General features: G+C 35.7%; 2 protein-coding genes across 2 annotated transcripts; both read right to left on the bottom strand.

Annotated features, from left to right (window-relative positions):
- Positions 1–776: 776 nt before the first annotated feature.
- LOC114275487 (uncharacterized) lies at positions 777–2,468 on the bottom strand. Its single transcript, XM_028217524.2, has one exon. It carries the CDS (start codon positions 2,466–2,468, stop codon positions 777–779), a length of 1,692 nt encoding a protein of 563 aa, XP_028073325.2.
- Positions 2,469–7,054: 4,586 nt separating this feature from the next.
- On the bottom strand, positions 7,055–12,792 carry LOC145803881 (uncharacterized). The gene is made up of 2 exons (XM_082897264.1): positions 12,369–12,792; positions 7,055–7,149 (listed from the first exon to the last, which is right to left on the bottom strand). Exons 1-2 carry the CDS (start codon positions 12,790–12,792, stop codon positions 7,055–7,057), a joined length of 519 nt encoding a protein of 172 aa, XP_082753390.1.
- Positions 12,793–13,675: the final 883 nt, after the last annotated feature.

Here is a 13,675-nt window from a genome sequence, read left to right as displayed (position 1 = left end):
TATATCACTTGACAAATTGTGGTACGATGAATTATAATTACGAATTTCGTTGATCATGAAATTATACTTGACCAAAAATATAATTTTTTTAATTTTCAAAAATTCATTTGTTTTGATTTTACCAATTGAATTATTATATATCTATTTGTTATATAATACTTCAGACAAAACATTAATAGCAACAAAAAATAAAATAAAATAAATTTGTGTAACTCATGCCATGTTTGAGATTTTTTATTAAAAAGTCAAGAAACTAAAGAGCTGTAAAATGTGTTTGGCATATATAAAAAAAAGAATTTGTACTAGTTTGGAAAGACTAATAATTTTTGTGAGTGAGGACAAGGTATTTACTCCCTTTTGAAGGGTAAAACGGAAAATTTAAGTAACAAATAAAAATATTTGCATTTTCTCGTATAATTAAAAAACTCATTCCTACATACATCAACTCTTCTTTTTTTTTTATCTCTTAAAAAATTCAAAAAACCACTTAATCAAACACTCTTTTTGTTAAAAAAAAAAAGAAGAAGTTAAAACTTACTTAATATTATTTATTTATTATTTTTTAAAAATTATTTTTAATTAATTTAAAAAAAAATTTATCAAATTATTATTTAATTCTGTACATAACACGTGATATGCTTAATATTATACATAATGCTAAATAACAAAAATCACGATTCATACCATCCACCATTTATTATTTTAACAAAAATAGTTTGCTTACATCAAATTTATTGGCCTTCCAAAAATTTTATTTAAAATCTCGATATATAATATCAGTCAAAAACAAGAAGATCCACATCCTTGTATCTTTCTCCAAGACCGGTCAGTGTTATCAAATCTTCCTGTTTGGGAAGCGATTTCATTACAACATCCAGATTCTCAACCCCTTCTCTCTTCAAGAACAAGTTTATCAATCTCTTCAAAAACCCACTTATCATAATCTCCACACTCTTCATCCCTGTAGGGGTGACAATCATCACACAACAATTAACAGTGTCTCTGAGGTTGAAAAACACCACCTCGGGCACTGTTTTGTGTCCTCTCTTCCTATAATTCTCCCAAACCTCTTTGTAATTTTCCTTTTCATAGTTCTTGGCTACTTTGCAGAACTCATTTTCACTGAACATAAATACCCTTTTCACCATCTTGTCTTTGCTCATCTTCCCATTCATCAAAACTTGCAAAATTCGATCGAAAACTTTGCAGAAATCGACTTTGTGGTTGTCGTTGTTGCTGAACGCCAACTGTTTGATGTATTGTGCCTTTGCGTGAGGATTGTCTCCTTCGATTTTTCGGAGCTTGGGACGATCGTTGAATGTGAATACTTTCCCTTTCCATGGCCCGTCGCTGAGTTCTGAAATCAATAAGCTCATTGCAAGTCCAATATTCATTATTGCTGCTTTCCCCGAAGCGTCGCAAATTGCGATACTGTTCTTCAAATTCTCTGTTTTTAACAAGTCCTCAACAAGTCTGCGCCGCTGAGTATCTGCAGTCTCGCTGCAGGTGTTGGGGTCGAATGCAGACGTGAATTGATGAGCGAATAACGATTCATCGCTCTTGTTTGCATACTTGGCAGCGATCATAGCGTAAAACCTAAACCTTTTATCGACCCCTTTTGCAATAACCTTCCTAAATGTGCTTGTTCTTCTTGTTCTTGCAGATTGTGGATCTGAAATTGAATCCTTCTCTCTAGTTGCTAAAGCTTTGCGAAGAGGGACGAGAACTTCTTTGCGCAACCTTTCTCGAACCCTATATGCATAATGAGCTTCTTTAATTTCTACGTACACAGAATCCGATTCTCGTGGGAAAATTCTTCTTGCAATCCCCTCGCATATCAATGTTGATTTATCGAAAGTAGAATCAATTGATGGACAATGTTTAGAAGCAAGGCCGATCCTTTCTACATCACCAGATTTCAAAAACTCAAGATCAGACTTCAGAGACTCAGCAAACAAATCAGATACTCTGTCGTGCAAGCGTCGATAATTAGAATCACATCGATACTTATCGACAACCCTCCTCGCCCTTGTAATCTCTCTCTCCTTCTTCGTCACCGAACGAGTCTGTTCTTCAGGATCAACCAATGATCTATCAAGAATCACAAGAAAATCTCTCAAGCACCCAAAACCGGAAAAAATCCTAATATTGAAAGCTAGGGTTAGGGGGTGGTTTTGGTGGAGCCAAATCACCGCAGCGTAAAACCATTCTTTGTTAGGACAACTACAGAGGTGACATATGAGCTTGAGAGTGGTCAGTGGATTACTACTCCAAGCATGTTTTAACCAAGAGGTCAGATTTTCCGGCAGCCCATTAAGGTTGAGGTGGAGCAAGACATTGTTAAGTGGTTTTTGAGAGGAATCAGGAGGGGTTTTTCCGGTGGTATTGGCCGGAAGTAGTTTTCCGGCGGTGTTTGGAGGGTGGAGAATTGGAGGGCCAGTTAGCTGCTTGAGGAGGGTGTAGTACATACTGAGACTAATATTCACTCACTTGTTTGTCAGTTCCTAGATTACTTATTCAGGTCAAAAGGTTGTGTGGGCACCAAGTTTTTTCGGTTTAGTAAGAACTTGGGCACCAAGTTATTTCCCAATTTGTTTTGGATTTATAAATCATAGATCGTTTGGGGACCAAGTAGTTGTAGTTGGGGAAAGACAATTTCTCCCCATTCATTTTATATGAAGGATAATATTAGCGATACCAATTTTTTTATTAAATAAATTATCAAATGTCTTATATGGTTGTAGGGTTTATAATTTTGTGGACTCCATTTGGTCATTTATTTAGTAGAAAAATTGAGGCTTATAACATTTTACTTATATAAATAAATATAATTAAATTAAAACATTAAAATATTGGAATACTTACGTGTAGGTCTTAATAAATGAATTTACTGTCTAATAAGTCCTAACAATTAATGACATTTTTTATCAAACACTATTAAAAAAGTCAGTAATTGTTAATTTTTATCGACAATTTGAAATTGTCATAAAAAACATCACTAATTATAAATTTTAACGACAGTAAAAAAATCGTTACAAAAATAGTCACTAATTTTCTACTTTCAGTGATAATTTGAAAAATTCATCACATAAAAACTTCACTAATTGTAAATTTTAGCAACAATTAATAATAATCATGACAAAAAGTCATTAATTGTTAATTTTTAGCGACATATGTAAAAAAAAGTCACAAAAAATTATTTTTAACAACCATTTTATTAAGGCTAACTTTTAATAAGACTTAATGAAAATTAAGTCAAACTATTAGAACATATTTATAGTTTACTCTAAAATATTATGTTTAACACTCATATTGTTTCTTTATTTTTAAGGTAAATTACAATGTTAGTCCTTATAATTTAAACGAAGTGTCACTTTAGTTTCTGTAGTTTTAATTTGAACAATTAGTTCCTACACTTTTAATTTTGTTGCAATGTAATCCTTCTGTCACTTACTTTTAGAATTTGGAACGAAAAAAAACTATGTATAAAACCAGAAGGACCATGGTTCTATAGTTTGTTTTGAATTTCATTTTGATCCCTTTAGTTTTGCACATAATTTTTTTCTAGTCAAAACATTAATATATGACTGAGCGAAGACATTGAAATAAAATTGAAAATGTAAAGACTAAATTGTCCAAATTAACACTACTTCAGTTTTCAATTAATTCAATTGTTTTTTTCTTTTTTCTTTAGCAAGTCATTAATTTTAGAATTTTATTTATTTGCATTGACCGTGCATACCCAAAAAAAAAAAAAACTTCACTATTTTTGTTTTCAATTTTTTTAAAATACTTTTCAGAAAATTATACTTTCTTATTTTTCATTTTTTTTTTGTTTTTACTGATTTTTTAATATTTTAAGTAATTTTTAAAAATTTTAGACACGCCTACCATAAATACACTTAAAAAGTATAATTTTCGTGAAAAAAAATCTTTAAAAAATTCACTAAATAACAAAAATATAAAAAAATAAAAAAGAAAATTTAGTATTTTTGTGTATTTATTAATTTTTTAAAATATTTTTTTTATAAATATTTTACTTTTTAGATACATCTAAGTAAAGTGTATCTAAAAAGTAAAAAAAACATATTTAAAATTTTAAAAATATTCACTAAAAATACAACAAAAAAAATTAATTTTTAAAAATCTGAATTCAAAAAATTAAAACCAAATACATTGTATGTTAAATGGATTTTGGTTGAGTCCATCTGTGTGTTTGGGTGTATCTGTTTGCTAACTTTTAGGAAGTTGTTGTTGATTTTTAGCTATTTTTCTTTTCTTTTTTCATGCTTAAAAGCTATTTTTTCTATTGGAGTGTCTTTTTATTTACATATAAAACATTCAGATCTTATCCTTACATGTAAAAAATAGGATGAATTATTACATATGGTTCTAAGTAAAAACTTATGTTCCCATAAGTCCTGTGAGAAGTTAGATGACACATTTACCGTTAATAGTAGTTGTTAATATCATAAATAATATGAAAACTATATATAGGAAATTGAATGTTACCATAAATCATATCCATATGGATGTGAATTTGAAATTCAAAATACACGTGATATGTGGAAATTACAGGTTCAGTTAGGCAAAATTTTAGGGAACAAAAAGAATTAGATATGTTTTGTGGCTCTACTCTAATGTGAACGGCTGATTCATTTGATAACATTTTGAAACCCACCACGAACAAGAGAAGGGGCGCGATTCGATCGCTACGTTTGACGGGAAAGTGCTAACGAAATACTGTTTCTGGTGAACGAGGAGGAATGATGGCTCCAAAACGTAAGTGTGGCTTTGCTCCTTGTTTTGCAATGTTCATTCATTTGATTTTGATTAACAACCCAGAACTAGGGTTTATGTGAATATAGGGTTTTTGATAATTTCAGTTAACTTCAGTCATAATATGTAATGTTAGTTGTATGTTTTGTGAGTTTTGTGAGGAATAAAGGATTTTATAGTTTTTGATTTGAAGTTATGTACGTAGGGGTTGTAAGATAGGGGGTTCAACGGGTTGTCCAATATGGGTGTTTTGTGCTTGATTCGTTGTTGTATTGCCTGGTACGTGGTCTATTTGTTTTTGTTTTTTTTTTAACCATGCAAAGTATCGTGTTTGGTAGACTGTTTTTGGAGGTTTCTCGTTGTGGTACGATGTCGTTTGGTTGTGCGCATTAACTTAAAGAAATAAGTTGTTGGATGTGAATGGTGTCACGTCTTTGTGTTATGTGTTGTACAGTTTATGAATGTGATTGTGACCCAATGTTAAATTACTGTTTAATGTGAGTGGCAACACATGTAAGTTAGACTGTGCATATAGTGCCACGTTGTGGTACGGTGTCGTTTGGTTGTTTTCATTCAGAAATAAAAGTTGCCAAACGTGGCTAGTGTCACGTCCTATTTTGATGTACTTTAAGGTTTGTAAATGTATCAAGATATTCGGGGGACACTGTTTGTAGATTGTCACAGGGAGACGAACAATGCAAGTAACATGATTTAGGGGTGTAGTTGTGGTTTCATGTCACCATTTGAACAAGTCACGTTCATGTTCGTAGTGGTTTGGTTGCCAAGATTCACGTAACACATTTTCGTTTATTTTTTTGTTCAGATTATTGCATTAATCGGCATGTATGACATTATTCATGGTTACGTCGAGTACTTCACAATCACATTTGAAAGCGTGTCTGTGTATGTGGGTGCGTAATTACTTCTTAATTTGTGAATTATGTGAAGGTAATTTTCGTCATAATGTCAACTGGAATTCGCAGGGAGAATATTACATGTTTGAACTATGAATGTGCAAGTGAATATTTAGAACGACGCAAGTTTATTGTCACAGTTAGTCAAATAATGCGCATAACACGACCTCGGGATGTGGTTGTGGTTTCACTTGCACATTTTAAGTTATCACGTTCGTGTTCGTGTTTGTAGTTTGTTGTACATCAATATTCACATAGGTCAGTCTTGTTTACATTTTGATATTAATAAGCGAATTGGCATGTCTCCGATTATTGACGTTTATGTTGCATACTCTACTGACGTTTTTGTGAACGGATGTATAGTTATGTGTTAAGGTATGAAATATTTGATGGAGTAATTTCCATATCATCATAAATTTGTGTTATGCGGGTTGAATAATATGCCTACGGGTTGTGGTTTGTGTTTTGTAGATTTCGTTCGTGTTTGAACTAGAATATGTTGCATTGTCTCACACAATGACACATGTACAAAGTGGCACATGCACATGTCCTTTAAATGTTGTCACGTTCATGTTCGGGGTGTGTTACACGGAAATTGACTCATTTCACATTATGGCTTTTGTTGTGACATTAGTTAATAAAATAGCATGCGCCACGTTATGCTAGATGTTTTGTTTTGGGCTGAAGACGTTAACCCTCATAAACCTATTGTTGTCATTTCTTAATTTTTTGTAACGAACCAACAGTGTTGTGGTACTTTGAATCACAATGCTATTGTGTCATTTAGATTATGTTTACATAATTTATAAGAACATTCATACTAAAGAATGATGTGAATTAAATGGTGTCTACTCAGAAAAGACATGTTAGTCTAACATGAGTAAAGCGAAATGGCATGTCAAAATGTTGTAATTAATTTTAACGTTTATTGAATGAAGTAAAAACAGTTCTTGAGGCATACGTAGAGAATGTTTTAGTCTTGAAATGTTGTATTGTCATTCAATTAGAATGCCAATGTAGGGTGTGGGTATGTGAATGGGTTTGAATTGAATACATGTACAACCACATGTTATCGTATTACATTTTAATATTTACGAGGAACATATTAACTTATATTGTCATATATTGCTATTAATTTACCTATTCACATTAGTTATTACTGGCCACTTGTTTGTATACAAAATGTAAAATGTTTGTGGCATATTTCTCAGGAGGTACAATTAAAGGTACATCACAAAAGGGGTCCAAAGCGAAAGTAAACATCTATGAAGGAACTACATCTCGTAAAAGACAACAGTGTCTAACTTCGTCACGGAATGTGAACGCAGTAGGGCAAAGCAGTGTCCGAAAATGAAAGAAGGTCAAATATGAACCTCAACAACCACTGACCAAACAACCAAGATTTTGCTACCATTCCAACATCGCTGGAATTGTGAAGCTTGTGGCAGCGTCAAATCTAAAAGATAAGCATTTGAATCATCTTCAGAAAACACCGTTTTGGTTTTTGTTTGATGCAATGCGAAAAACTAATCTAAATCAACATGAATTCCAAAAATGCGATGACATTGTAATAAGGATCATTCAAACATTTGTTCCAGAGAAGTCTGCTTTCATGATTGGTGGTAAACACATTGAGTTGACGAGCATCGATATGCAACTAATATTTGGAAACTGTCACGACCTAAACCCACCTCTGTAGGTTTAGAACCGTAACCGGCCAGTAATCCGTGGATTACCAAAGGCCTCAGAACAGATTAGCAAATGATAAGGGGCTGCGGAAGCAATAATACAAAATAGACAAGGTCTAATAAGCTGTGATAACGTACATGAGACAGAACATTTCAAAACTTATTTATAGATACATAAACATGCCAATCCAGATACACAATATTTACAAGGTATTCATAGATTGTACTTCCCAAGACCTAACTTTACAGATCACATACAAAGACTAGCATGTAAACAAAAACAGCCATGGCATTAGGCTTCGTTCGGAACCTCCTCGGGAGGCGCAACAGTTGGCTGACAAAACAAAACAGAAAGCCGTCAATTCTGGCCCTGGTCATGTGCCGGCTCACCTACATACATAATATAAACTGTGAGCGAAGCCCAGTGAATAATAATAAAGTAAAGGGTTTCAATGAATGAGTTCGTATAGATTCAGAAATCATAATTCAGTTCGTATCAAAATCATAGTTTGTCCAGATCATATACAGACAGAAATCATAAGTCATGATTAAGTTTACGTGATACATTCATTAGCATAAACAGAACAGAACGTATACACGTAAGGTTACGAATAACCAGTTCCATAAAGGAACCTCTGGATCCGGGTAACAGAACAGAACAGAAGCTGAGCCCCCGTGACAGGGCCTCCAGTACGGGTAACAGAGTGCAGACAGAAATAAGTTTCGTAAAGGAACCTCCGATACCGGGTAACAACTAACAGATATCACATGATGCTAAGGATGCCACGAATACATATCAGAAATTGAACAATCATTCATTGTACAAAACATATCATTTCGGAAAACAGATCTTATTTTATCACAGAGAAAGTAGATACAATTTGAACATAACTTTACTAAATTATTACTCACAGTTGGCCTTGAAACAGACAGACGGAGCGGATTGATCACACGACACGCGGCACGTGACCCACATAACGCATAACAGATACAAACTTAAAACACACGTTCTAATTGTACAAAACTTATGTCGTTGGTTCTTAATGTGCTTCTAACCCTAAATCCTCACTAAAGAGTCTTAAACATGGCCTAGGAATGCCTAGGATGGAATGAGGATGCAAAGATGCCTTGGAAAACATTTCTCAAATTTTGCTGAAGATAAGGTCCACGCTCGAGCGTGGGTTTCCTCGCTCGAGCAGACATGCAGAAAAGAATCCCCGCTCAAGCATGGACTTCTCCACTCGAGCGAACTGCAAACTTATGAAAAAGTGCTGGATGCATGAAATTCACGCTCGACGGGCGCTCAACGCTCGCTCGAGCGTGTGACACAGACCCTCGCTCGAACGGGGATTCCCCCGCTCGAGCGGACTGCAAAACACACAAACTTCTGGATATACGCATTTCACGCTCGAGCGTGACTCTCGCCGCTCAAGCGGAAGTGCGTGTACTCAAGCTTCACGCTCGAGCATGAAAGTCCTCGCTCAAGAGTGGGTCAAAATTCTGGAAAATCCAGATTGACCTCCAAGCATGAAACTCGACCTTCAACCAACCAAAACTCATTTTTCTGGGCCAAAACTTTGGAAAACACTTGGTAACCCATAAAACAACATGTTTAAAGCTTCAATTCAAGAAATCATGGCCCAAGAGTAAACCAATTTGTACAAAAATCAATATGAACTCTAAGAACATAACTTAAATGTAACATGCATGAATTCTCATGACTTCTAATGCTCCAAAACAAGATTAAGCTCAAGCTCAAGAATAGGATAAATTCATGGACTAAAACCAAAATGTGGACATACATGTGGAAATTCATGAAGAACAACTCCAAAATCCAAGAAAATGTGCATGCATGCATGAATTAAGCCTCAATTCAACATTTTCAACCAATTCTTGACTTTAATCTCTAATCTTCCATGAACCATGCAAGAATTAAACTTAAATGCACAATTGAAAAGAGAATCTCCTACCTTAAGCCTTGAATTCCAAGCCTAGAAGCTCAAATATGCAAGCTACTCTTCAATTCTCCTAATGCCACGACCCAAACCCGCCCCTATGGGTTTAGCACCGTAACCGGCCAGTAATCCAAGATTACCGAAGGCCTGCTTAAAAGTAACACAGTAATCTAGAGTACAGGGGCATGGCGGAAGCCAAAACAGTAAATAAACAATGTCCAATGAGCTGTGACAGTCTGTATGCCAAAAAGACTTTTCATACACATATACATGAACAGTATGTACATACCAACAATCATTCAGTTCAGGACCTAATCCCTATTAAACAGTACCGTAACAGTCTAATCCCTATTAAACAATACCGTAACAGTCTATACAGTTATACAAAACAGATACAGAGACAGACAGGGAAATTAAAAACACCCCTAAGCCATAACTTGACAGGCTCGGAACCTCGCAGTGAGGCACAGTGGTTGGCTTGACAAAACTGGAGCTTACCCCGACGCTTCTAGCCACGGTCTGGTGCCTGTACACCTACATATATATATGAGTAGTGAGCTAAAGCCCAGTGAATAACGTAATGCGTAAAGAAGTTAAGAATGAATGTCCTTACAATAATGAAAACAGTTCATTAAATCAGTATTTCGGTTGTTCAGTCAGTACAATCATATGTGGTACATCCATTAGCATAACAGTACAGTAAACAGTAGGTCTTAAAAGACCGAACAGTAAATGATGGCCATCGATCAGTAAACAATAGTGGTTCCGACAAGGAAACCGACAGAGATCTCTGTAACAGTAACAGTAACAGTAACAGTAGTTGCTAAGGATGCCACAATACAGTTCAGAATATAGGACATACATTCATTCAATTAACAGTATCAGTTCAGAAAGCAGTACAGTTCAATTGTTTAGAAGATAATCATTTTGAACATATCTTTACACAGTTGTTACTCACAGAGTTCTGGGCTATAGTAAAGCTAGAGCGCGTCCCCAGTCGCCAACCCTACACAGTTACAGATTGAACACACACTAAGCTACACAGTTGGGAAAATAATAACTTAATCCCTAATTTGCCTCGGTGTGTTCTACATCTATATCCTCATTAAGATGCCTTACACTAGGCCTAATAATGCCTAGGATGAGATGAGGATGCAAAGATGCACTTTAAAAGCATTTTCAGAATTTTCAGAAAACAGGGGTCACGCTCGAGCGTAGGTTACTCCGCTCGAGCAGACATGCAGACAAAGGTTTCCGCTCGAGCGTAGACTTACACGCTCGAGCGTTCTGCAAAACAGTCAAAAGTGCTGGATAGGTGAAAATCACGCTCGATTGGGCGCTCGACACCCGCTCGAGCATGAGACACAATGTCTCGCTCGAGCGTCAATTATTCCGCTCGAGCGGACATCAAAACAGTGCAAAGTACTGGGAGCACGAATTTCACGCTCGAGCGCCAGTAACCCCGCTCGAGCGTGAGTTCAAAATCTGGAATTTTCAGATTTGAACCTCAAGCTCAAATTCAACTTTTTAAAACATAAGTTTCGATCCTCTTGGGCTAGTTTGCTGGAAAACACATCAAAACTTATAGTTTAACATGATTCAAAGCTCAATTGTAAAATCAAAACCCAAGGGTGTTTCAAACAACTCAACTTCAAACCAAGTTTTTATGAACATGCTATAACCAAGACATGCATGAAATCCAAATCATTTCAAAGCTTCAATTTCATGCTCTAATGAGCCAATTCTTTCAAAGACAAGGTGAAAACATGGTTTATGATCAAAACATGGACATGCATGTGGCAAATTCATGAAGAACAAGCTCTAAAATGCAAGAATATGCCATGCATGCAATGATTAAGCTTCAATTCAACACTTTTGAACCAATTCATGACTTAACTCTTTAATCTACCGTGATCCATGCTAGAAGGAACTTAAATACACAATTAAAAGAAGGAAATTCATACCTAGGTTCCTCAATTACAAGTCTAGAGGCTCAATTATGCACTTAAGCTTTCAATTCTTCAAGATTCAAGCCAAATCTCTATGTTGAATTCACTACTCTCACTATCACTCTCTCTTGGTTGGCTAGCAAGGACAAAGGGGCTGAGGAAATGTTTTTGTTTGAGTGTAATAAGGCTCAAAGATGTCCTAGGTAGTGGCCCACTCACAATGACAATTTGGTAGATAAGGCAACCTATGTGTTTTACATTCTTTAATTTAATTTAATCATACTGAATCACATTTTAACTGAATATGCCATAAAATCACATTAATTCTAAGGATCACCAATCATCAATCTATTTCAGATTCGGCCACTGATAAGGCCTTCAATTCGCAATTTAAACACAAATGCATGAACAGATAATCAAACAGTCAACAGATAGACATACAATTGAACAGATATACTTAATCAATTTAGTTCCAGATTTCAGTCAATCAGTTCAGTAATTCAATCAATGCAGTTACCAATCATAATCAGTCTCAGTTGAGCAGTAATCAGTGGTTAATCGATAAACAGTGGCGAGGGTTGTTACACCTAAGCTCCAAGCCAAATCTCTAAATAAATCCTATTTTCTCCTAGCTCTCTCTCTAGTCGGTTTTGGCAAGGAAAATAGCTGAGGAAATATGTTTCAAGGTGTAATAAGGCTGGTCTCCAAATCAAGCCACTAAATGGCATAATGGTAGATAAGTCTAACTAATGTAATTTAGCTTTATTTAATCATACCAAATCAAATTTAAATTAAATCTACCATAAAGTCACATAAATTCTAATTATCACATAGCACTAATCAATTTCAAAATCGGGTGCCGATAAGGCTTTCAATTTGCAGTTCAAAACATGAAGCAGGAACAGATCGTTTTATGGCAAACAGATAAAAACACAAAGGTAATGTAATACATATGCAATTTAATTTTGGATTCCTTCTAAATTACTGTTAGGCATAATTAATCATGGTTTAGCATTAATCGGAGGTCGGGGTTATTACAGTCTTCCCCCCTTAAAAGAGTTTGGTCCTCCAAACTCGAATTACCTTCATTCGAGATCAACATTGGGTCAAATGGGAACAAATCTGGATATCTTTTTATCATGTCTTCCTCGGTTTCCCAGGTTGCATAGGTTCCTCCGTGGTTTTGCCAATCAACTTTTACCAACGGTATTTCTTTATTCCTCAACCTTTTGATCCGGCGATTCACAATCTGGATAGGTCTTTCCTCATAGGTGTAATCATCTTTCAAAAGCACATGTGCTGGCTCTATGACGTGGAGTGGATCTCTCAAATATTCTCGTAGCATCGATACATGAAAGACGCTGTGCATATGTTCCATTACTGGAGGTAAGGCTACCCGATATGATACCGGATTGATTTTTTCGAGGACCTCATAAGGTCCAACATACCTCAACGCCAACTTGCCCTTAACACCAAACTGAGTTTGACCCTTCATCGGGGTCACCATTATGAACACGTGGTCCCCAACTTCATATTCCCTATCTCTTCTTCGAACATCAGCATAACTCTTTTGCCGACTCTGTGCAGTTTTCAGATGTTGTTATATCAGTTTCACTTTCTCGGTTGTTTCTTGCACAAGTTCCGGTCCTAACAAAGGTCTATCGCCTACTTCAGCCCAACATATCGGAGAACGGCATTTTCTTCCATACAAAGCTTCGTAAGGAGCCATTCCAATGCTTGAATGGTAACTGTTGTTGTACACAAATTCAGCTAATGGCAAGTAAGTCTCCCAATTTCCTTGGAAGTCTAACACACACATTCTGAGCATATCTTCCAGAGTTTGGTTCGTTCATTCAGTTTGGCCATCTGTCTGTGGGTGATAAACACTGCTCAGTCTCAATTCAGTCCCCAAAGCCCGTTGCAAACTCTGTCAAAATCTCGATACAAACTTTGATTCCCTGTCAGACACAATAGATACTGGCACTCCATGCAATTTCACAATTTCAGTCATATAGATATTGGCCAATTTATCAGCATTATAAATAGTTTTGACAGGCAAAAAATGGGCAGACTTAGTTAAACGGTCAACTATAACCCAGATAGAGTCCATACCTCGAGAAGAACGAGGCAGTCCCACAATGAAGTCCATAGTAATGTGCTTCTATTTTCATTCCGGTATTGGGAGTGGTTGTAGCAAACCAGCGGGTCGCTGATGTTCGGCTTTAACCTGTTGGCAATGTAGACATCTAGCCACAAAATCTGCCATACTCTTTTTCATTCCAGGCCACCAAAAATTCTGTTTCAAATTATGATACATCTTCGTGTTCCCCGAATGCATAGCAAATTTACTACTGTGAGCTTCGGTCATAACACGTTTCCTCAAATCATAA

This window comes from Camellia sinensis, chromosome 12 (genome assembly GCF_055761805.1).
Source record: "Camellia sinensis isolate YWXY chromosome 12, ASM5576180v1, whole genome shotgun sequence".
In the NCBI taxonomy this organism is placed as follows: Eukaryota; Viridiplantae; Streptophyta; class Magnoliopsida; order Ericales; family Theaceae; genus Camellia; species Camellia sinensis.
The sequence above is the reverse complement of the archived record's forward strand: the minus strand, read 5'-3'. Positions and strand labels throughout refer to the sequence as shown.

Bases quoted from the DNA above. Each gene is read 5' to 3' on its own strand.
- LOC114275487 (XM_028217524.2), bottom strand. From the start codon at position 2,468: ATGTACTACACCCTCCTCAAGCAGCTAACTGGCCCTCCAATTCTCCAC.
- LOC145803881 (XM_082897264.1), bottom strand. From the start codon at position 12,792: ATGGTGACCCCGATGAAGGGTCAAACTCAGTTTGGTGTTAAGGGCAAG. The intron at 7,150-12,368 runs GTAATTCGAGTT...CTTATCTTTTAG, and splicing joins AATGTTGATCTCGAATGAAG to ATTTGACGCTGCCACAAGCT.